General features: G+C 41.2%; 1 protein-coding gene across 3 annotated transcripts in view; it reads right to left on the bottom strand.

Annotated features, from left to right (window-relative positions):
- The window catches only part of cdh13 (cadherin 13, H-cadherin (heart)), a 1,230,859-nt gene that overhangs the window by 178,808 nt on the left and 1,026,883 nt on the right, over positions 1-25,168 (bottom strand). For all 3 annotated transcript variants that reach the window (XM_063067141.1, XM_063067142.1, XM_063067140.1), the window contains exon 8: positions 13,291-13,431. In XM_063067141.1, the coding sequence (XP_062923211.1) occupies positions 13,291-13,431 (141 nt within the window). The remainder of the gene's footprint in view (positions 1-13,290; positions 13,432-25,168) is intronic.

Below are 25,168 nucleotides of genomic sequence, written 5' to 3'. Positions count from 1 at the left end.
TCATTTTCATGAATCTCCTTTGAACCATCTCTAGTTTCAGCACATCCTTTCTAAGATAGGGGACCCAGACTGCTCACAATACTCCGTTTCAACATTATATTCTTGCATTTATATTCTAGTCCTCTTGAAATGAATGCTAACATTGCATTTGCCTTCCTCACTACAGACTGAACTTGCATATTAATGTTTAGGGAGCCCTGTACAAGCAATCCCCAGACCCTTTGCACCTCAGTTTTTTGTATTTTCTCTCCATTTAGAGAATAGTCAACTCTTTCATTTCTTCTTCCAAAGTACATGACCATACATGTAACGATATTGTATTCTATCTGCCATTTCTTTGTCCATTCACCTAATCTGTCTATATCCTTCTGCTGCCTTTCTACTTCCTCAGAACAACCCACCCCTCTATTGACCTTCATATTATCTGCAAACTTTGCAACAACGCCATCATTTCCATCTTTCAAATTATTGACATATAACAGAAAAAATATTGGTCCCAACACAGACTCCTGTGGAACACAACAGCCAGCTAGAAAAGATTTGCTTTATTCCCACTCTTTACCACCTGTCAATCAACCTCTGCTTTGTCCATGCTGGAATCCTTCTTGTAATTCCACGGGCTCGTAGTTTGTTAAGCAGCCTCATGAGAGGCACCTTCTGTCAAAGGTCTTCTGAAAATCCAAATACACAGCATCAACCGATTCTTGTTTGTCCATCCTGCTTGTTATTTCATCAGAGTTCCAACAGTTTGTCAGGCAAGATTTTCCCTCAGGAAAATCATGCTGATGCTGTCTATGGTATATTTATCATGCGCCTCCAAGTATCCAGAGGCATCATCTTTAATAATCAACTCCAATATCTTCCCAACCACTAAGGTCAGACTAACTGGTCTATAGTTTCCTTTCTTCTGTCTCTCTCTGTTACATAGAAACATAGAAACATAGAAAATAGGTGCAGGAGTAGGCCATTCGGCCCTTCGAGCTTGCACCGCCATTCAGTATGATCATGGCTGATCATCCAACTCAGAACCCTGCACCTGCCTTCCGTCCATACCCCCTGATCCCTTTAGCCACTAGAGCCATATCTAACTCCCTCTTAAATATATCCAATGAACTGGTCTCAACTGTTTCCTGTGGCAGAGAATTCCACAGATTCACCACTCTCTGTGTGAAGAAGTTTTTCCTCATCTCGGTCCTAAAAGGCTTCCCCTTTATCCTCAAACTGTGACCCCTCGTTCTGGACTTCCCCAACATCGGGAACAATCTTCCTGCATCTAGCCTGTCCAATCCCTTTACAATTTTATACGTTTCAATAAGATCCCCCCTCAATCTTCTAAATTCCAACGAGTATAAGCCCAGTTCATCCAGTCTTTCATCATATGAAAGTCCTGCCATCCCAGGAATCAATCTGGTGAACCTTCTTTGTACTCCCTCTATGGCAAAAATGTCTTTCCTCAGATTAGGGGACCAAAACTGCACACAATACTCCAGGTGTGGTCTCACCAAGGCCTTGTACAACTGCAGTAGTACCTCCCTGCTCCTGTACTCGAATCCTCTCACTATAAATGCCAGCATACCATTCGCCTTTTTCACCGCCTGCTGTACCTGCATGCCCACTTTCAATGACTGGTATATAATGACACCCAGGTCTCATTGCACCTCCCCTTTTCCTAATCGGCCACCAATCAGATAATAATCTGTTTTCCTGTTTTTGCCACCAAAGTGGATAACTTCACATTTATCCACATTAAATTGCATCTGCCATGAATTTGCCCACTCACCCAACCTATCCAAGTCACCCTGCATCCTCTTAGCATCCTCCTCACAGCTAACACTGCCGCCCAGCTTCGTGTCATCCGCAAACTTGGAGATGCTGCATTTAATTCCCTCATCCAAGTCATTAATATATATTGTAAACAACTGGGGTCCCAGCACTGAGCCTTGCGGTACCCCACTAGTCACTGCCTGCCATTCTGAAAAGGTCCAGTTTATTCCCACTCTTTGCTTCCTGTCTGCTAACCAATTCTCCACCCACACCAATACCTTACCCCCAATACCGTGTGCTTTAAGTTTGCACACTAATCTCCTGTGTGGGACCTTGTCAAAAGCCTTTTGAAAATCCAAATATACCACATCCACTGGTTCTCCCCTATCCACTCTACTAGTTACATCCTCAAAAAACTCTATCAGATTCGTCAGACATGATTTTCCTTTCACAAATCCATGCTGACTTTGTCCGATGATTTCACCGCTTTCCAAATGTGCTGTTATCACATCTTTGATAACTGACTCTAGCAGTTTCCCCACCACCGATGTTAGGCTAACCGGTCTATAATTCCCTGGTTTCTCTCTCCCTCCTTTTTTAAAAAGTGGGGTTACATTAGCCACCCTCCAATCCTCAGGAACTAGTCCAGAATCTAATGAGTTTTGAAAAATTATCACTAATGCATCCACTATTTCTTGGGCTACTTCCTTAAGCACTCTGGGATGCAGACCATCTGGCCCTGGGGATTTATCTGCCTTTAATCCCCTCAATTTACCTAACACCACTTCCCTATTAACATGTATTTCCCTCAGTTCCTCCATCTCACTAGACTCTCTGTCCCCTACTATTTCCGGAAGATTATTTATGTTCTCCTTAGTGAAGACAGAACCAAAGTAATTATTCAATTGGTCTGCCATGTCCTTGCTCCCCATAATCAATTACCTGTTTCTGTCTGTAGGGGGCCTACATTTGTCTTAACCAATCTTTTTCTTTTCACTTATCTATAAAAGCTTTTACAGTCAGTTTTTATGTTCCCTGCCAGTATTCTCTCATAATCTTTTTTCCCCTTCCTAATTAAGCCCTTTGTCCTCCTCTGCTGAACTCTGAATTTGAAGAGTGGAGTGACATTTTAATTTTCCTGTCTTCCAGAATCTGATGAATCTTGAAAGATAATTGCTAATGCTTCCATGTTCTCTTCAGCCACCTCTTTCAGAACTCTTGGGTATACACCATTTGGTCCAGGTTACCTGAAGTTTCCCAAGAACCTTTTCTCCAGTTGTGGTAGCTTCACACACTTCATGCCCCCTGACACCTGGAATTTCCACAAACACTGCTAGTGTCTTCCACAATGAAGACAGATGTAAAATACTTATTCAGTTTGTCTGCCATTTCCTTGTTCCCCCATTACTACGTCTCCAGAATCGTTTTGCATTGGTCCAATATCCATTCTTGCCTCTCTTCTGCTCTTTATGTATCTGAAGAAACTTTTCGTATCCTCTTTAATATTATTTGACAGTTTACTTTTGTATTCCATCTTAATGATAGTTATAGCTGCCTTCTGTTGGTTTTTAAAAGCTTTCCAGTCCTATAACTTCCCACTAATATTTGCTCTATTATATATCCTCTCTTTGGCTTTTATGTTGGCTTTGACTTCTTTTGTTAGCCACGGATATGTCATCTTTCCTTTAGAATACTTCTTCCTCTTTGAGTTGTATATATCCTGTGCCTTCCAAATTGTTTCCTGAAATTCCAGCCATTGCTGCTTTGCATCATCTTTGTCAGTGTTCTTTTCCAATCAATTTTGGCTAACTTCTCTCTCATGCCTCTGTAATTCCCTTTACTCCACAGTAATACTGATACATCTGACTTTAGCTTCTCCTTTGCAGATTTCAGGATGATTCACTTCCCCTAAGGGTTCTTTTACCTTAAGCTCTCTAATAATTTCTGGTATGGAAAACGTCGGGAAATTTGTATTTATTTGGAAAGACTTGCACCTGCTGGGCTTTCACATACCCACCATCTTCTATTTTAAAAACATACACCGATTCTGCTGTCTTTAATTGTTGATGAGACATCAACTGGTTCAACTTCAGCTCTCCTCACTCCTCACTGAACCTTACCCCCTCTAAATGTACTACCCTCCACTCTCTCTGCAACAACCCTAAACCTAGTATCAAGCCCAAAGCAAAGGGGGTGCAGTTGTAGTGTGGAGGACTGCCCTCTACCTTACTGAGGCCTCGAGGCAACCTCAGACACTATCCCTTTAAGAACGTCCCACTCTGGACCATCAGAAAACTATCATCGATAGCATCACCGACCTATCTACATTCGAGAACTCCCATCCACTGCCACCAAACTCATAATTCCCATAATCAGTACCTCCTATTTACTTTCCCTTATCTTCTACCTCCTACTCAAGACCTAAAAACTTGAATGTCTGGGTAGGCCCTTCGCTCAGCCTGTTCCTGCCTCACAGAACTCGTGTCCTCCTTGGTTCAGTCCCTTTCCAGCTGTATTCACAACACTTCACATGCTCTCGATCTCCTGAAAAAGCTGCAATTCCCTTGTGCTGACTGCCTCAATTTCACCAAGGATGTCCAGTTATTATACGCATCTTTCCCCCATCAAGAAGGCCTTAACGCTCACTGCTTCTTTCTCAATAAAAGAACCAACCAGCTCCTCTCCACCATCATCCTTCTCCATCTGGCAGAACTGGTCTTCACCCTCAACAATTCCTCATTCATCTCCTCTCACATTTTCCTGACTCGAAGGGTAGCCATGGGCCCCAGCAGTGCCTGCTTTTCATTGCCTATGTAGAACAGTCCATGTTCCAGCTTTTCCCAGTAATGAGTTAATTAAACCCAAAGATGTAATGTTGGAAAGCTCCAACTGTGGAGGGATGAAAATGAGGTTTACCAAATTTAAAAAAAAGGAACTTGGAAAAAAAAGCTACGTGAGATCAAGGTGTGGGAAGTGACAGAAACGCGGTAAGCGAATAGAAACTAACTAAAGCTAAAAACCGTTAAAAGTGGAATTAGGGTGATTTGGCTTTCTGTGAATGATCATCTATTCCATCCAACGAATCAAGAAGCAAGATGGTGAGCCACCAAAAATCGAAGAACCAGCGCAGGAATGAAATGTTTTGAGACGTAGTGGACTTAATATGATTGGATGTATAATCCTTTCTCATTCGAAGGATCTGAATTTGATTTTCTGGAAGAACTGATTATTTTTTTTAAAGACTTTGATAAGTTACTGAATGAGCTTTACATTGCTTAAAAGTTGTGATGTTGGAGAATTTGTTGTGAAAGGAGTTAAGCTGCATACACACACATATATATGTGTGTGTGTGTGTGTGTGTGTGTGTGTGTGTGTGTGTGTGTGTGTGTGTGTGTGTGTTGAATTTGAATTTGTAGACATACTGACCTGAAACTGAAGTTAACCATAATACTTAAGAATAGGAAGTCAATTAATTTCCTAACTAATTAGGGATAAATAGAAAGGCAAATGTTGTTCTTTAAACCTTTAAATAGGGAATAACACTATATCTAATTAGTTAGAAAAACTAGAGTAATAAAGGTTATTCTAATGAATCTCACTGATCCTAACTAAAAAGGAATTTGGTTTTCATTGATGTCTGACATTTGGAACCTAAAGGAATTTTGAATTAATCTTACTCATAAATATTTTGTATATATTACTATTTTTAGAAATAAACATCCCTAGAAGTGTGTTCTTCTCACTGCCTCCTTCCAATACCTAGAGCATCTGATGGCCACCAGCACCTAGTGTAGTATTATGTCATTTGATTTCCTCATGAAGAGTGTGGTGACCAGTCACATGTGATAAGACAAGCCCCGCACGGGTGTTACACTCTCCACTTCTCCCTCCACTACATTGATAAATGCACCCATGCTGAGCTCGTCAATTTAATCAACTTTGCCTCCAGTTTTTGCCCTGCCCTGAAATTCTCTTGGTCCATTTCTGACATGTCCCTCTCCTTTCTCAATCTTTCTGTCTCCATCTCAGGAGTCAAACTGTTGACCAACATCTTCTATAAATCAACCAACTCCCACAACTATATTGACGATACCTCTTCCGGCCTGTCTCCTGTAAAAAAAAATGCTATTCACTTTTCTCATTTCTTTTGCCTCTGTCGCATCTGTTACCAGGATGAGGCTTTCCTGTCCAGGACATTGGAGATGTCTGCCTTTTTGAAAGAACGGGGTCTCCCTTCCTCCACTATTGATGCTGCCCTCACTGACATCTCCTCATCACTCCATTTCCCGGATATCCACCCTCAGCCCATCGTCCCACCACTTTAACAGGGATAGAGTTCCACTTGTCTTCACCTACCACCCCATGAGCCTCCACATCCAACACATCATCCTCTGCAACTTCTGCCAGCTCCAAAGGGATTGTACCACCAAACACATCTTTACCTCGCCTCTACTCTCCACTTTCCACAGGGATCACTCTCTCTGTGATTCCCTCGTCCATTCACCCCTCCCCACTAATCTCCCTCCTGGCACTTATCCCTGTAAGCGGCCAAAATGCTACAGCTGCCCATTCATCTCCTCCCTTCACCTCCATTCAGGACCCCAAACAGTCCTTCCAGGTTAGATAACACTTCACCTGCGAATCTGCTGGGGTCGTCTATTGTGTCCAGTTATCCCAATCTGGTCTCTTCTACACTGGTGAGTCCCATCATAAATTCTGGGACCTCTTCTGTTGAGCACCTCCACTCCATCCATCAAAAGTAGAATTTCCCGGTGGCCAAACATGTTAATTCTGATTTCTGTTCACATTCCGACGTGTCAGTTTATGGCTTCCTCTTGGACCAAGATGAGGGCACCCTCAAGGTGGTGGAGAAACGACTTATGTTCTGTTCGAATGGTCTCTAACCTGATGGCATGAATAGCGATTTCCCCTTCTGGCGAAATAAAAATTCCCTTCCCCTCCTATCTTCTTCTATTCCCCACTCTACCCTCTTACCTCTTCTCACCAGCCTTTCACCTCCCCCTGATGCCCTTCCTTCCTCCCTTTTTCTTAAGTTCCACTCTCATCTCCTATCAGATTCCTTCCTCTCCAGCCCTTTATCTTGACCTTTCCTACAATCCTGGCTTCATCTATCACCTTCCAGCTATCCTCCTTCCCCTCCCCTCCCCAACCTTCTTATTCTGGTTTCTTCCTTTCTAGTCCAGAAGATGGGTCTTGTTCCACAATGTTGACCATTTATTAATTTCTATGGATGCTGCCTGACCTACTGAGTTCCTCCAGCATTTAGTATGTGTTTCTCAATATTTCCAGCATCTGCAGAATTTCTTGTGTTTATGTTCCGCTACCTCGGTCCTTTCAAGAGCAGTTTTTCAAATATTCATGAACCTCTGAGAAAAGAATACCGACATGTTTCTTAAATGGATAATCTTTTAATTTTGAACTGTGACCCAGGTTCTAGGTTCTCCCATAAGGAAATATTTATCCTATCAAGACACCTCAAGATTCAAGATGTTTCAATTGAGTCTCCTCTCATTCTTTTCAGCTCCAGTAAATACCAGCCTAGCCTGTCTCATCATTTCTTCATAAAATATTCTGCCCATTCCAAATATCCACCAAGTTAACTGGTTTAAGATGACACTGGTGAAGCACAGCGACAACATTCTGGCAACAAAAACAACCATTAGTTACTCTATTAATCACATTTTTTCTCAAAAACAATCACTGCAATCAATAGCTTGTAACTTCCCTTTTGGGGTTGGGCTTTAGAACCACATGTACGATCTGGCATTTTTGCAGCGTGAACTGAACTTGCAGCACAGTTGCAGCATGGCGTGTGCAGGCCAAATTGAGACGGTGGTGCTCGGGCCCAAGAGCAGAGGAATAAACCAATGTTTGGCTGCTGGAGAGGACTTGGAGGTGATTTGAAGTAACAGAACTGAAGTAAGGCAGGGTGGAGATGGTGCGGCCCAGTTCAGTTTGCTGTTCTGCAAGTTTTACTCATCTCTGTACTGAACGAAGGCTGTGGCCTGCAGCTAATGGGCTCCTGAATTGGCTGCAGTGATGACTGGCGTCATGGCTGTGATCTCACTTTCATGAGTTTCAGTTCTGAATGTTATTTGCTTACTTTTATTGTTTGCACAATTTTTTTTCCTGCACATTGGGTGTTTGACAGTCTTTTTTTTAAAAGGATTCTACTAGGATTCTGTGTTGCTGTCTGTAAAGAGACGAATCTCAAGGTTGAATATAGTATAAATGTACCATAAACTTGAACCTCTGAATTAATGTCAACACATTAATTTGTTTCTGAAATAAGGACAACAATACGTTATCCTGTCTCACCAACAGCATCCATGACCGAAGAAAAATCTCCCTTCTTCTGTATTCAAACACCCTTGAAATAAACAATACTTCTTCGTTAATTTTCCTGTTAATGTGGATAATTTCACATTTCCTATGTTATGCTCCGTTTGTCAGATCGTTGCTCACTCAACCAAGCCAGATCCATTTCTCAGCTCCTTAAGCCCGCTTCACTTTTTATTTCCCTGTCCGTCTTCATGCCATCAACAAAATTCATCCATCATTTATGTCAATGTAAAACACTGAGACACCAGTACTGATCCCTGAAGCACACCGTTAGTTATACCTTGCCAACCAGAAAAATCCATTTACATCTTTTCTGTTTCCTGTTCACCAACTAATCTTCTATCCACATTCATCTGTCTCAGAAAACTGCATCAGTTTAACAGTCCTAAATGTATAGAGAAATGTCCTTGCAAAGCAAATTATTAAATCACTATTTTTAACCCAGGCAACCTGTTCATATTCTATACCTTCACAGTATGATCTGGGACTATTTTGACCCAGCCCAAGAATTCCCTCATAACAAGTGTCTATACCAAATTTTGAACCACAGATCTATTTGGAATGTATAAATAGCCTATCTGACATTAATAAATAGGTGATTAATCCTTAATTAATGTCTCAGAGATTTAAAATCCATTTTAATAGATATAGGTGAAATTTGACATGGAACAGCCTCAATGTACAAAAATTTGTAGCACCTGTACAAAAGTATAAAATATTTAAGTATTTTCATTTTTGCACGTTTTGGATCACTTCAGGAAAAGTCATCAAATTTCAGCTAAAAAAAATGGCATTTAGGATGTTGTTACTGCTGTCAAATGTCAAAACGGGTTGAATTTGACTCCAACAGTATGTAAAGGTTATATCACTGACTGCACTAGGTCGAGGGAGACTTTACATTCGATAGTTTCCCATGATCTGAGCTCAAACCTAACCAAAAACAATACAATCAGCATCAAGTTTATATTACGATATACGTTGAGAAATTAGAGTAAATGTGAACATAACTTAGTTCTAGCTTGCTAATTGCAAGAAGAATGATCGCTGTTTCCTTTTATTTAGAAATGATACTGAGGATATAGATGTGGATAATAGATTACGGACAATATTGGGCTAGCCTTAAGGAGGCAGGTATTCACATGTTTTGGAGATACAAGAGACTGGAGATAGAGGAATCTGGAGCAGTAAGCAATCTGCCAGAAGAATTCAACAGGTCAAGAAGCATTAGTGAGGGAAGAGGGAGTGTCAACAATCTGGGTCAGAACACTGCATGAAACATTGACAATTCCTTTCCCCTCTGCTATGGATGTTGCTCCACCTGCTTAGCTGTTCCAGAAAATTGTTTGTTACCCAATACTTTAATATCTATCTATAGTAAAAGACCAAGTTAGAGTCATAGTGTCATAGAAAAATACAGTACAGAACCAGGCCCTTCGGCCCATCTGGCCCATGGTGAACCATTTAAACTGCCTCCTCTCATTGACCTGCACTGGGACCATAGCCTTGAATATCCCTTCTACCCATGTACCTATCCAAATGTCTCTCTAACTTCCGTTCTAACTCGCAGACCATATTGTTACTACTGTTTGGGTGTCTGTATATAACTCCCATCAGGCTCTTTTTACCCTTACAGTTCTTTAGCTCCACAATGATTCAATAGCTTCCAAACCTATCTCAACTCTTTCTAATGATTTGGTTTCATTTTTTACAGACAGAACGACACCACCCCCTCTGCCAGCCTGCCCGTCCTTCTGATATACTGTGTATCCTCGGACATAAAGCTCCCAGCTATAATCTTCTTTTGGCCATGATTCAGTGATGCCTACAAATACAACTGGTAAATAAAATTGAATTATGTCAGAGCTGGAGTGCTGTGTCAGAGGGACATCAGAACTGTTTGTGTCCTTTGTTTCATGGAATCCTGGTTAACCCCTTTGGCACAGGACGCAGCGATTCAGATTGACGGGTTCATTATATACTGTCAGGATAGGACTGTCGAGTCTCTCAAAAGCAGAGGTAGAGGCGTATGCCTCATGATCACATCCTCTTGGTGAACAAATGTAACAGTGATGGTTGGTCATGGTTAGAATGAACTCCTGCTTCAGCAAGGACCTAGACCCACTGCAATTTGCCATTGCTACAATAGGTTTACGGCAGACACAATCATAATGGCTCTTCACACCACCTTAGGTCACCTGGACAATACAAACACCTATGTCAGGATGCTGTTCATTGACTATAGCTCATTGTTGAACAGGCAGCAATCCAGGAATTATTATCCTGGGGGTCCTGTTTCTCTTCTTTCTACCTAGCTCCCTAAAATCTCTCTTCAATATCTCCTCACCTTGTCTACCTATGTCATTGGTGCCAATATTTACCAACTGGCTATACATAATAAAAACTGTGAATTACAGTACATGTATATACACACACGTTTATGTTGTATTCTTAAATTATAATTTTTTTTTATTATTCTAATAGCATTCACATAATATAAAAAATGAAATTACTTCCACAGGTTCTGAACCTCTGTGATTATCCGGGACATTGAAAGCAGTTCAACAGTCTTCTGCTACCAGGCTATTGAGGGATATATGATAAATATAGAGTGGGGGGGTTGATCCATGGGGAACAGTTCAGGGTACCATCGGAAAAAATGCTCGCTACTCATGAACTGTTCTGGAAAATATTTGCCATAGGGTGGTTGAAAAGAAGTACTTCTGGGTAAGGGTAGTGTAGAGTTGAGGCCAGGAGTAGACTGGATCAAGCACAGTCTGGCTGATTGTTACAGGTTAATTCTCTTTGTCCATTTAGACCCCAAGAACATTAACTTTTTATCTGCTACCTTATCTGGAGTTCCTCAATAATCTTCTTTTTCTTCATTTCAGATATCTAACATTTTACTTCTATGAATAATTACTAATGATCTTAAAATCTCCTAATTTTTAGAGAATCAAAGCCTAGCTTATAAAAAATATCCTTTATTGGCTTTTTTAAAACAGAAATATTACACTAGCTTGAGAAAGCTTTGACTAGTTGCACTGTGCATTTTATCAAGTTTTCAAAATTGAAAATCAATTTTTATTTGAAACGGAGCATGATAACAATTATTTAATGTCACTTGGAAAATAAGCCAGATTCTTTTGACCATGACCCAGCCTTGCACCACAATTCATTTTTCCCATTGTGCACACAAATTACATCACTCACAATGCAACATGTCCTTTCAAACATTGCAGGTTATCTTAATAGTGTCATCCTGGGGGACCCGTGTTTGGGAATTTCTCAGACAGTATGGTCTTCACGTCAGTCCTGAAGTGAGTAATCTTCATGATAAATTATAGTGTACACCGATGTTAAAACCATTTGGATAACCGAAATTGCCATGATAGAATTCACATTTATTTCCATAAAAATGGATATATAAATTAACAAGCAACACAGATAAAAGTTGCTTGAAATTCCAGCATCTGCAGATTTCCTTGTGTTTGCGTTTTTATATAAATTAACAAATTGCTTTTGCAGAATTTATGTGAAAAAATGAGCACTAAAAAAGTATACAGGGAACTGAACTGGTTTACCAAGGACAAAAGTCACAGGCTGCTGGTTCATAGCCGGAGGCCACATAAGAGATTTGCCTTGAAAGCTGACAAAGCAATCTGTTCTACTGATACTTGAACCCTATATTTGATCGAACAATGTAGTGTCCATTTTAGTTACTTAAAACAACAACCCTTTCTTTACTGCCTATAATATAAATAGAATTTCTTTATTTATTTATAGACTGCACATATGCAGGTGGGTTACTGTTGAGAGAAAGTATTCCTCTCTAAAGGTATCCTATTTATAACATGGGATTCAATGGGGAAATGAGGATTTAGCTATGGAAAAGCACCATTTTGTTGGAACACAACACCTCTGTAACGTGGGGAAACTGAAATCCTGACATCTTTGGGCCAAGTCTACTCAAACTACCCTAAACCCTGTCCCCACCCCTCACATCAGCAGATTGAGTTTCTGAATGACCCAATTTCCATCCTTATACATGAATCACATTAACTTCTGTCCCATTCCGACTTAACCCCCTCCCCATGTTTGCTGTTGGTTCTCTTTCAATTGTATACCACACTCTCTATTCTCCTGATCCAACAACTGCTGGTCCTTCCTCCTGCAGTCCTCCAATCTTCTCTCATCTCAGTCCAGCCTTCCAGCCTCATCAATCAAATGCTGGGCTCCTGCTTGCCCCCTTCTACTGCATCACTAGCCACAGACTTGCTTGGATCTGCACCCACTGTGGAGCACCAGATGGTACATTTTCAGCTTCTAAAATATGGGGCATCCTGTCTGTTGAGCTTGAAGTGTTGACGCACTGAAGTTTTACGCAGTAGGTCACTGACCAAAATGAGCACTTGCTTTTGTGCTATTGCTTCCCATCTTTTCAAGAGTGGCGTAGCAGTTAGCATTACATTTTCTAGTGACATCTGTAAGATCAGGGTTCAAATCCGCCCACTGAGTGTAAGTGGGTGGAATTTCTACATTCTCTCCATGACCACATGGGATTCCTCCAGGTGCTCTGGTTTCCTCCCACATTCCAAAGACATACAGGGTAGGGTTAGTAAGTTGTGGGCATGCTGTTTGGTCCCAGAAGCATGGCAACACTTGCGGTGCAAATGTCGATGCAAATGACGCATTTCGCTGCATGTTTTGTTGTTTTGATGCATGTGTGACAAATAAAGCTAATCTGTAGCTTGATTTCCTTTGGCATTGTTTGAAGTATGCTTTTGAGCAAGTGCACAGCAAGGAACCTCAGCTGCCTTCAGTGCATATCAGTGGATTAAGCAGAAAGCCTGTCCTTTTTCATAAACCTTTCAAATGTTCCTGATATCTTTAACTGGTTACCAGGGAAGGTGTTTTAACAGACAAGTTATATGTGACTATTAATTTCTCGTAATTTCTAGCAGTGTCTGATTAGTTGGGAGTAAAAATAATTTAGAAGCTCATAAGTTAAGGGAAAGCAGACATTGTTGTCACAGAAATATATGGAGTCCTTCAGCATACTGATGCAATTACCACAATTAACATTTGCTCTGAATACGGCTAAGCAATTCAATTTTCAATCGATTAATTTACTGATAGAAAGTTACTGTGGAGACAGCTGCTTACCATCGATCTGGTGAACACAGGTGCATGGTCATTCTTGTCATCGATGATGATGGTCGCTGTTGCTGTGCCAGTCAATCCCACATCACTGCCCGCCATGTCTTTAGCTTCGACAACCAACTCGTATTTCAGTACCTCCAGGGTCTAGCAGAAAAGTAACAGGCATTAATACTAAAATATTGAAATACAAATAGAAAATGCTGGAATGTTGGGGCACCGTGGCAGCGTGGTGGTTAGTGTGACGCTATTTCAATTTGTGGTGTTAGAGTTCAGAGTTCAATCCCAGCATCCTCTGTGAGGAATTTGTATGTCCTCCCCATGGGATGCATGGGTTTTCCCTGGGTGCCCAGGTTTGCTCCCACAGTCCAAGACGGACCGAGTAGGTTAATTGGTCGTTTGTATACCGTTAGGGTTAAACAGATGTTGCTGGGCAGTGTGGCTCATTGGGCTGGAAGGGTTGCTGGGTGGTGCAGCTCGAAGGACAGGAAGGGCCTATTCCGCACTTATCTCAATAAACAAATAAAACACACAGCCGGCTGGTGGCGCAGTGACATCAGCGCCGGACTCCGGAGCGAAGGTTCCTGAGTTCGAATCCATTCGGGCCGCTCCCGGGCAGGCTTTCCATCCGTGCCGGGTTGAGTTTTGAGCTCGCAACTCAGCCTCGTTAAAAAAAAACTGCGCTGTGAGAAGGACGCGGGGGGGACCACTCACAGAATTTTTCCTGCAAGACAACCACTTGAAAAAGAGGTCGCCAAGGCTCTGGTTAGAGTATGGCACACAAAGTAAATAAATAAATAAAACACCTAGAAGGTAGGACAGCAAGTGTGGAGAAATAAATCAGGAGAAAATGTTTCAGGTAGGAGCTGCTATCAGCATTGAACCTCTTGTATAAGATTCACTTCTCTGAGATCACACTTAGTGTAAGTTAAAGGACAATATATGCAGGTGTCTCCCGCTTTACGAAATCTCACTGTTACGAAAGACCTACATTAGTACCCTGTTTTCACTTTCAGAAGGTGTTTTCACTGTTACGAAGAAAGGCAGCGCGCGCCCCGAGCAGCCCTCTCCCCCGGATTCGGAACGGCATTGCTTTAACACGTTGCATTGAGCAGCCATTAGCAAGATGAGTTCTAAGGTGTCGGAAAAGCCTGAAAGAGTAAGGCTGTTACACTTAGCATAAAACTAGACATGATTAAGCATTTCGATCGTGGTGAACAAAGCAAGGACAAAGTGAGTTTGGCTTGTGGAAGGTGACGAAGATGATGTTGAAGAGGTTTTGGCATCCCATGACCAAGAACTGATAGATGAAGAGCTGATGCAATTGGAAGAGGAAAGGATAACAATCGAAACCGAATGCAGTAGCGAAAGTGAAGCAACTACGTGAGATTTTCACTGCAATGATAAAGTACGACTTTAATTTTGAAACGGTACGTAGGTTTAGGGGATATTTGCAGGATTGTGTGAGTCCTTACAAACAACTGTATGATAGAAAAATGCGCGAGGCTCAGCAGTCAAGCAAGCCTTCCACATCAGCCACAACAGACGACGAACCTCAACCTTTGACTACGAGGCGGGCAGTCATAGGAGAAGATGAGCTGCCTGCCCTGATTGATGATGAGATGACACCCAGGTGTCCCACCACCCCAACACCCGGGCCCCGGAAGGATACTGTACCAATTTGCGAAGAACGCAGCGGTAGCCAGGAGGCACACAGCATATATTTAAGAAGAAAGCTGAAATAAACATGCTATTTAATTAGGTGTCGCCTAGCACGTAATTGTCGGCCCAGATCAGAGGTGATGCAATCGGCAATCGCCTCTGATCTGCACCGACATTTATGTGCTGGGCAGCACCTAATTAATTAGCATGTTTATTTTGACTTTTTTCTTAAAGATGTGCTGGGTGCCTCCCGGATACCGCTGCATTCTTCGCAGCAATGTATTGGGTCGGCGGCCTGGAGGGTGGGGGCCACTGCACCACCCAGCCTGCGATGACTGAGTCTAACACACCATCATCAGTGTGCTCGGCGCTGTTTTCCCAATTCCGGTAAGTGATACTACACTGTACATACATTATTTCTACTTTATATAGGCTGTGTATTTTTACGTGTTATTTGGTAGATCTGGCAGCTTCATAGTTTAAAGGTTACTAGAGAGCGCATTTATGCCAACAGCGCTTGCGTGAGATTTTCGCTACAGAGATCTGTGCAGGCAATCGTTGTAGAGAAGTATTTCTACTTTATATAGGCTGTGTATTTATCATATCATTCCTGCTTTTACTATACGTTACTGTTATTTTAGGTTTTATGTGTTATTTGGCGTCATTTGGTAGGTTATTTTTGGGTCTGCGAACGCTGTCAAAATTTTCCCATATAAATAAATGGTAATTGCTCCTTCACCTTACGACATTTCAGCTTATGAACTGTTTCATAGGAATGCTCTACCTTCAGATGGCGGGGGAAACCTGTACTGTATATTCTGGTGTGTGGCCGAAGAAATATACATAGCTTCTGGAACTTTTGGGGAGATATTTCACTTCATACTCAAAGTTTTACTTAAAATTCGAGTGTTTAATGATAACCAAACAGCCTTTTCAGTCCTGAAGAAGGGTCTCGGCCCAAAACATCGACTGTTTATTCATTTGCATAGACGTGGCTTGACCTGCTGAGTTCCTACTGTATTTTGAGTGTGTAGCCATTTTAGTGTGTTGGCATTCAAGTTTACAAGAGGGCACCAAGTACAGCAGCTGCTGTATTGGGAGGGACAGAGGAACCTCATCGATCTTTACAATGGACTAGTGCTGCATTGTAACCACGACTGATGACAATTGTCTGAGCCCACTTGAAGCTGTGTTATTTGACTCTTAGCTGCGGTCAGAAATCACCGAAAGCAGGAGGGCCCTTACTACTGACAAAACTATTTGTGGGATTTGATTCTTACAGGCTTCCACATTTAATCTAATTGCTATAAATGTCCTGACCTCAAACAAAATACAGTAATAAAATGGGCTGGAAATCCACAGCACTTCCATCAGCAAATTCCTGGATTCATTGCAGGTAACACTAAACACTAAGCTGTTGGACAGTAACTTCTTAACAGTTAACATCGTCGTGAAGATATAAACAGCACTTAATATCCCAAATTATTCTTCATATAAAGCAATGAACATATAAGGTCATAGAACATAGGTGGCAACTCTCAGTATTAGATTACCTGGCAGAGTCAATTTTCAAACATTTCTATTGATTATACTCAGAATTTTATTTAGTAAGTAGTTTTATAGCTTGAGTTAAACAAAACTGGCAAATAAATGGGACAAAAGCAGTTTCACTCAATGGTCCACAAATCTTAACTAGGCTTTGTTTATTTGTGTTGAAACGCAATTTAAAAATCTACTTCATGCGCGCAAGTTTCTTTGAGCAATATACAAGTGATTTGCTTGACTCATTTTCTGAAAGTGACACAGATCCATAAGGATAATACAAATTTGAGAACTATGGTAAACAAAGAGAAAGATCATAATAGACTCTTGGAATAAACTGAAAGGCTGGCTAAATGAGCGGACAAATGGTAGATGAAAGTTAGTACTCAGAAGTAATGCACTCTCAAAGAATGGCAATATAATCTAAATGACACAATCTAAAGGTGTACAGGAATATAATAAAGTCATAGTATATGTGCATAAATTGCTTAAAGTGACAGACCATGTTGCAAGAATGGTTAGTTTTTCAAATTGGTAGAGAAAAAAATCAGAATTAGAATCAGGCTTAATATCACCAGCATATGTCGTGAATGTTTTTTAACTTTGTGGCAGCAGTGCAATGCAATACTTGATAATAGAAAAAGAAAACTGACAGAGGGGAAGAAACTGTTCCTGAATCATTGAGTGTGAACCTACAGGCTTCTGTAACTCCTTCCTGATGGTAACAATGAGAAGATAGCATGTCCTGGGTGATGGGGGTCCTTAATGACGGACGCCACCTTTTTTGAGGCACCACTCCTTGAAGATGTCTTGGATACTACGGAGGCTAGTGCCCATGATGGGGCTGTCTAATTTTAAAACTCTCTGCAGCTTACTTCTAACCTGTGCAGCACCACCCCCCACCACTCCCATATCAGACGGTGATGCAGCCAGTTAGAATGCATCCTATGGTAAGCCTGTAGAAATTTGCAAGGGTTTTAGGTGATATACCAAATCTCCTCAAACACCTAATGAGATATAACTGCTGTCTTGTCTTCTTCATAGCTGCATCGGTATGTTGGGATACATCTTCCCTCAGAGAGATTGACACCCAGGAACTTGCGATTGTTCACTCTTTCCATTTCTAATCCTTCTATGAATACTGGTATGTGTTCCCTCATCATACCTTTTCTGAAGCACAAAAGCCAAGAAGTTACATTTAACCATTACAAAGTATTTGTTATGTGGCATCAGGAAAATCGCACCTACCTTTGGAAATATTGTGAGAGAGGGAGTAGAAAAGATTTTATGGAGATGACCCCAGAAATAACATTAAAAAATTAGAAAGGGGTGACTTAGGATCAGGAAGTGTAGAGTCTCTATGGGTTGAGTTAGGAAATGGCGAGGGTAAAAGGACCCTAATGGCAGTTGTATACAGGCCTCCAAACAGCAGCTGGGATGTGGATTACAAATACCACAGGAGATAGAAAAGGCGTATCAGAAGGACAATGTCACGATAATCATTGCGGATCTTAATATGAAAGTGGATTGGGAAAACTAGGCCAGTACTGGACCTCAAGGGAGAGAATTTGTAGAATGTCTAAGGTATGGCTTTTTAGAACAGCTTGTTGTTGATCCCACTAGGGGATCGGCTGTGCTCAATTGGGTGTTGTGCAATGATCCAGAGATGATAAGAAAGCTTAAGGTTAAGGGACCCTTAGGGAACAGTGATCGCAATATGATCGAGTTCACTTTGAAATTCGAGAAAGAGAAACTGAATTCCAATGTGTTGGTATTTCTGTGGAATAAAGGAAATTACAATGGCACGAGAGGGGAACTGGCCAAGGTTGACTGGTAAGGGACACTAGCAGGAAGGACAGCAGAGCAGCAATGGCTGGAGTTTCTGCGAAAAATGAAGCAAGTGTAAAACAGATATATTCTAAGTAAGAAGAAATTTTCAAATGGGAAAAGGACACTACCGTGGCTAACAAATGAAGTCAGACCGAAGTAAAAACAAAAGAGAGGGCATACAAAGATGCCAGAGTTAACGGGAAGATAGAGGATTCGGAAGCTTTTAAAAACTTGAAGAAGGAAACTAAGAAGGTCATTAGGAAGGAAAAGATGAATTATGAAAGGAAGCTGGCAACTAATATCAAAGAAGATACTAAAAGCTTTTTTAAGTATATAAAGGGTAAAAGAGAGTTGAGGGTAGATATAGGACTGATAGAAAATAATGCTGGAGATATTGTAATGAGAGATGCAGAGATGGCAAATGAACTGAATGTGTATTTTGCATCAGTCTTCACAGTGGAAGACATCTGCATTATACCGGACATTCGAGAGTGTCAGGGAAGTAAAGTACGTGCAGTGAAAATAACAACTGAGAAGGTGCTCAGGAAGCTTAATGGTCTGAGGGTGGATAAATACCCTGGACCTGATGGAATGCACCCTCGTGTTCTGAAGGAAGTAGCTGGAGAGATTGCGGATGCATTATCAATGATCTTTCAAGAATCAATAGATTCTGGCATTGTACCGGATGACTGGAAGATTGCAATTGTAACTCTGCTATTTAAGAAGGGTGGGAGGCAACAGAAAGGAAACTGTAGACCTGTTAGCCTGACATCAGTGGTTTGGAAGTTGTTGGAATCAATTGTTAGGGATGAGATAACTGAATACCTGAAGGCACATGACAAGATAGGCCAAACCCAGCATGCTTTCCTGAAAGGAAAATCCTGCCTGACTAACCTACTGCAAGTTTTTGAGGAAATTACAAGCAGGGTAGACAAAAGAGATGCAGTAGATGTGGCGTAATTGGGTTTTCAGAAAGCCTTTGACAAGGTGCCACACATGAGGCTGCTTAGCAAGATAAGAGCCATGGAATTACAGAGAAATTACTAGCATGGGTGGAGCATTGGCTGATCGACAGAAAACAGAGAGTGGGAATAAAGGGATCCTATTTTGGCTGCCTGCCAGTTACCAGTGAAGTTCCACAGGGGTCGGTGTTGGGACCACAGGTTTTTACGAGTATGTCAATGATTTGGACTATGGGATTAATGGACTTGTGGCTAAATTTGCCGATGATACAAAGATAGGTGGAGGAGCAGGCAGTGTTGAGGAAACAGAGAGTCGACAGAGAGACTTAGATAGTTTAGGGAATGGGCATAGAAGTGGCAAATAAAATACAATGTTGAAAAGTGTATGATCATGCACTTTGGTGGATGAAATAAACAGGAAGACTATTATGGGGAGAGAATTCTAAATGCAGAGATGCAAAGGATCTTGGGGGTCCTTCTGCAGGATACCCTAAAGGTTAACCTCCAAGTTGAGTCAGTTGTGAAGAAGGCGAATGCAATGTTGGCATTCATTTCTAGAGGTATAGGATATAAGAGCAGGGATGTGATGTTGAGGCTCTATAAGGCACTCGTGAGACAACATTGGAGTATTGTGTGCAGTTTGGGGCTCCTTATTTAAGAAAGGATATACTGACTTTGGAGAGGGTTCAGAGAAGATTCACGAGAATGATTCCAGGAATGAAAGGGTTACAGTATGAGGAATGTCTGGCGGCTCTTGGGCTGTATTCCCTGGAGTTCGGGAGAATGAGGGGGGATCTCATAGAAACATTCCAAATGCTAAAAGGCCTGAACAGATTAGATATGGCAAAGCTATTTCCCATTGTAGGGGAGTCTTGGACAAAAGGGCATGACTTCAGGATTGAAGGGCATCCATTTAGAACAGAGATGCAGAGAAATTACTTTAGTCAGAGGGTAGTACATCTGTAGAATTAGTTGCCATGAGCGGCTGTGGAGCCCAGCTATTGGGAGCATTTAAGGCAGAGTTAGATGGGTTCTTGATTAACCAGGGCATAAAAGGGTATGAGGAGAAGGTAGAGGAGTGGGGATGACTGGAAGAATTGGATGAGCCCATGGTTGAATGGTAGAGCAGACTCGATGGGCCAAATGGCCTACTTCTGCTGCTATATCTTATGGTCTTAATTACATATTTTAATGACAAATTTAGACTTGAGAAGCTTGTGTTGTGCTTTCAGTAAATACAGAGATTTGTTAAGAGTTGTACAAAATGAGTTGTAACAGAACTGAGCTGAACTGAATATGCCTGGACTTGCGATGACTTTGGGGTTTGATGTTATATGTTCAGTGTTTTTCACTCATTAATTTCCCCATTTGCACTTTTTTTTTGCACGTTGGGATTTGACGGCTTTCTTTGAGTGGGTTCCATGGTTTTCTTTGTTTTGTAGTAGAGTGTGGGAAGATGAATCTCAGGGTTGTATACTGCATGCATTCTTCGATAATAAATGTACTTTGAACTTTGAAATGGATTTGAATGAGGCAGATAGAGGGAGAATATTTCCAACTGGTAAGAGTTTGTCATGGAACAGATTTAAAATTAAAATTTAAAATAAACACAGGATCAATGGGAATCTGAAATAAAAGGGAAATATTCAACAGGTCAAGCAGCATTAATGGAAAAGGAAACGATTAATGTTTCAAGGTGAAAGTGTTTCATGTTCTGAATAAAGGTTCTTCGACCTGAAGAACTCCACTGCTCTTTGCCCTGACCTGTTTAATGTTTCCAGCATTTTCTGTTTTGTGTTTTGATTACTGATTTAAAATATTGGGTCAATATCGTAATACGGACATAAAGAAAGTTTTTCTTTGTTACTGAGAGAATAGTTTTGATCTGGAATTTCCTCCCAGCAGAGGTAGGGGTAGCAGAATAATTAAATGTCTTTAGGAGGGAAGTGACGAGACACTTATGGTGAAAATATTTGTTGGGCTGTGAGAAAGAGTGGGGGGAATGGAACCTCAATGAGACTAACAGTCTGCTCCTCTGCCATTGTAACTGCGAGATACTGTGATATATGGATTTGAACTAAAATTCAGGATTACAAATTTCACATGCAGTGCTTGCTGCATGTCGATTTCTCTTTCAAACCCAGCAGCAACATCTGCAGCACCATCACTCTCCCTAAAATGGTTACTGATGCAGTTAATTGTGCTATAACTGGCACCTTCTCATAGTGCTTCAAAGATAAATCACAGAGAAACATCGTGAATTTTAATTTTCTGTCATCTTATGCAGCGGCTATGAAATTGCCAAGATTGTGACAGTCAGCCCTATGACAGAATTGAAGAGGAGTCCCTTCAACTCAGTAGGACAGGATGATGGATGAATAAGAATGTTTCATTCACAATTCAAAGAGCAAAGATTGGAATCTCAGAGCTATTTGGTTCGCAAATATACCTGTCTCCATTGTAGCAGCTATCTCTCTTTTAAGTCTCTTTTAAGACTGGGTTTGTGATGCAGAGCACTGGGTCAGTACAAATAGATGGCATTGCCTATCATTAGTAGGTCTCCTGTGATATTATTGTCAATTAGCAGTTGATGCATTGATGAGAAGTGTGCAGCCATATTACATGCAACTAAGGGTGAAGAGCAATTTACTGGAAACAATATTGCATTGTCAGTCAGAGCAAGTGGCTCACTTTTCAACTTATTAATAAAACAGCCACAATCAGGGAGCACAGAGCATACTTCTTGCAATTTGCCATTTCAACTGGTTAGCTATTTCAAAGGCTGCTCTGAAACCAACATAAATAAGCAAGGACAATTAATATTCAACATTGTAGTTTATTTTTTATCATTAATCTTCTGAATTCATGAAAATAACTGGCACTTTTAATCAGTAATCTTGCTTGTTCTGCTTTCGACACTGGACACTGCTTAATTTGTTGAATATTTATCTGCAGCTTCATACCTCCTCTATCTAATACCCCCATCACTACACTATACTGTAAACAATTCAAACCAATTTTATGTTGCTGTTTACATTGTAAATATATGCTGGCATTTATGTATTTATGCACATTTTATTCTTCATCCATAATTTAACCTCTAACTTTATTTTTTATATAATTCTTTATTTTTTATAACTGTTGAATGTAATTTTTGTTGCATGTCACACCAAAACACCACAGCAAATTCTAAAACGTGTAAATGTATATGGCAATAAAGTTGAGCCTTGATCAGATTTTCAACATCTTCAAAGTTCCATATTAAGGTATGTATATGTCCCATATATACCCTGATATTCATTTATTTAGGCTTTCACATTAGAACAAATACAATAGAATCTATCTATTCCAGTGGTTCAATCAGCGGTAGGAGCAGGCCGCAGCGGCAAGATTTCTCGCAGGTCGGCGAAGTTTGTTTAAAAATACAGAGGGGACAAACAGAGTGGCTATTGTTGGAAGTAAGCCAGTGGTGAGAGTCAGAGTGTCGGCCTTTGGCTCAAAGCAGGCTTTAGCTCCGGATAAGTTTCTGCTATGGTTCCCTTTCTTTCCCTTACTGTACCTGGTGTAGTAAATGGCTATTGTGTGTTCTTTATGCCAGATGCTGGAGTCCTGGGAGACCAGGAGTCTCCTAGGGAACTACATCTGCATTAAGTGCATCCAGCTGCAGCTCCTTGAAGACCGTATTAGGGAACTGGAGCAGCAGCCAGATGATCTATGGCTAGTATGGGAGAATGAGAAGATAATCAATCAGCATTACAGGGAAGTAGTTGCAGGAGGCTAGTAGATGGGTGACTGTCAGGAGAAATGGAAATGTGAATAGGCAGTTAGCTTAGAGCACCCCTGTGGCCACTCCCCTCAATTATAAGTATTCTGTCTTGGATACTACTGGGGGAGATGACCTCTGAGGGGAATGCCACAGAGACTGGGTAACTGGGTCTGAGCATAGGTCTGTGGTGCAGAGGGGAAAGAGGGAGAAGAGGGGAGCAGCAGTGATAGGGGACTCAATAGTCAGGGGAACAGACAGGAGACTCTATGGACATGAATGGGACACACGAATGGTATGTTGCCTCTCTGGGGCCAGGATCAGGGACATCTCAGATCATGTCCACAACATTTTGGAGAGGGAGAGAGTACAGGCAGATGTCTGGGTACATATTGGTACCAACAACATGGGAAGAAAAGCAAAGAGGTCCTGAAAAAATTGAGAGAGCTAGGCAGAAAGCTAAGAAGTAGGACCTCCAGGGTAGCAATTTCTGGATTGCTGCCTGGGCCAACCACTAGTGAGGATAGAAACAGATTGATCTGGCAGATTAATGCAAGGCTGAGAAGCTGGTGCAAGGGGCAGGACTTCAGTTTCTTGGATCATTGAGATCTCTTCTGGGGAAGCCACGACCTGTACAAAAGTGAATTGTTGCACATGAATCCAAGGGGGGGGGACCAATATTCTTGTGGGCAGGTTTGTTAGAGCTATTGGGGAGGGTTTAAACTAATTTGGCAAGGGAGTGGGAACCAGAGTGTACGGACTGAGGATAGGACGGATAGGAAAAAAGAAGCAAAGACAGCATGCAGTTAGACTGTCTGGAAGGGCAGACAGCTGATAAGACAAAATTACAGCCAGCAGGGTGAGCATCAGTACATTAGGGATGCAGAATCAAAAAGGGTAGCAAATACAGCTCTCAGTGTTATATCTCAATGCATGGAGCATAAGAAATAAGGTGCACTTGTTGCACTTTTACAGATTGTCAGATGATGTATGATGCTGTGGCTGTCATGGTTGTAGTTGGGAGGTGAATGTCCAAGGTTACATGCTGTATCAGAGGGATAGGAAGATAGGCAGAGGGGGTGGCATGGCTCTGCTGGTAACGACTGGCGTCAAATCAGTGAAAGGATGTGAGATACGATCAGAAGACATTGAATGCTTGTGAGTTGAGTTCAGAAACTGCAAGGGTAAAAGGACACTGATAGCAGTTATATGCAGGACTCCCAACAATAGGTGGGATGTGGAGCACAGATTACAATGGGAAATGGAAAAGTCATGTCAAAAGAGCAATGTTATGATAGTCATGGGAGATTTCAACATGCAGATCGTTTGGGAAAATCTGGATGGTAATAGATCTCAAGAGAGTGAGTTTATTGAATGCCTACGAGATGGCTTTTTTTTTTAAGAGCTGTTTGTCATTGAGCCTACAAGGGGATCAGCTACATTAGATTGGGTGTTCTGTAATGAACTGAAGGTGATTAGGGAGCTAAAGGTAAAAGAACCCTTAGGAGGCAGTGATCACATATGATTGAGTTCAACTTGAAATTTGATAGGTAGAAAGTAAAGTCTGATGTACCAGTATTTCAGTGGAGTAAAGGAATATACAGTGGCATAAAAGAGGTGTTGGCCAAAGAAAAGAGGAAGGAAGTTTCTGGGAAAAATGAAGAGGGTATGGGATAGATGTATTCCAAAAGTGAAGAAGTACTCAAGTGGCAAAATAGTACAACCGTGGCTGACAAGAGAAGTCAAAGCTAATGTAAAAACAAAAGGGAGGGCATACAACAAAGCAAAAATTAGTGGGAAGACAGAGGATTGGGAAGCTCTTAAAAGCCCTACAGAGAGCAACCAGAAGATTCATGAAGAAGGAAAAGATGAAATATGAAATCAAGCAAGCAAACAATATCAAAGTGGATAGTAAAAGCTTTTTCAAGTATGTAAAAAAATAAGAGAGAGATGACAGTGGATATAGGACTGCTAGAAAATGAGGCTGCAGAAATATTAACACTGAGATGGCAGATGAAATAAATGAGTATTTTGCATCAGTCTTCACTGTAGAAGACACTAGAAATGTGTCAGATGTTGAAAGGTGTGAGGGAAGAGAAGTGAGTTACAGTTAATATTACAAGGG

Source organism: Mobula hypostoma, chromosome 14 (assembly GCF_963921235.1).
Source record: "Mobula hypostoma chromosome 14, sMobHyp1.1, whole genome shotgun sequence".
NCBI classification, from domain to species: domain Eukaryota; kingdom Metazoa; phylum Chordata; class Chondrichthyes; order Myliobatiformes; family Myliobatidae; genus Mobula; species Mobula hypostoma.
The sequence above is the reverse complement of the archived record's forward strand: the minus strand, read 5'-3'. Positions and strand labels throughout refer to the sequence as shown.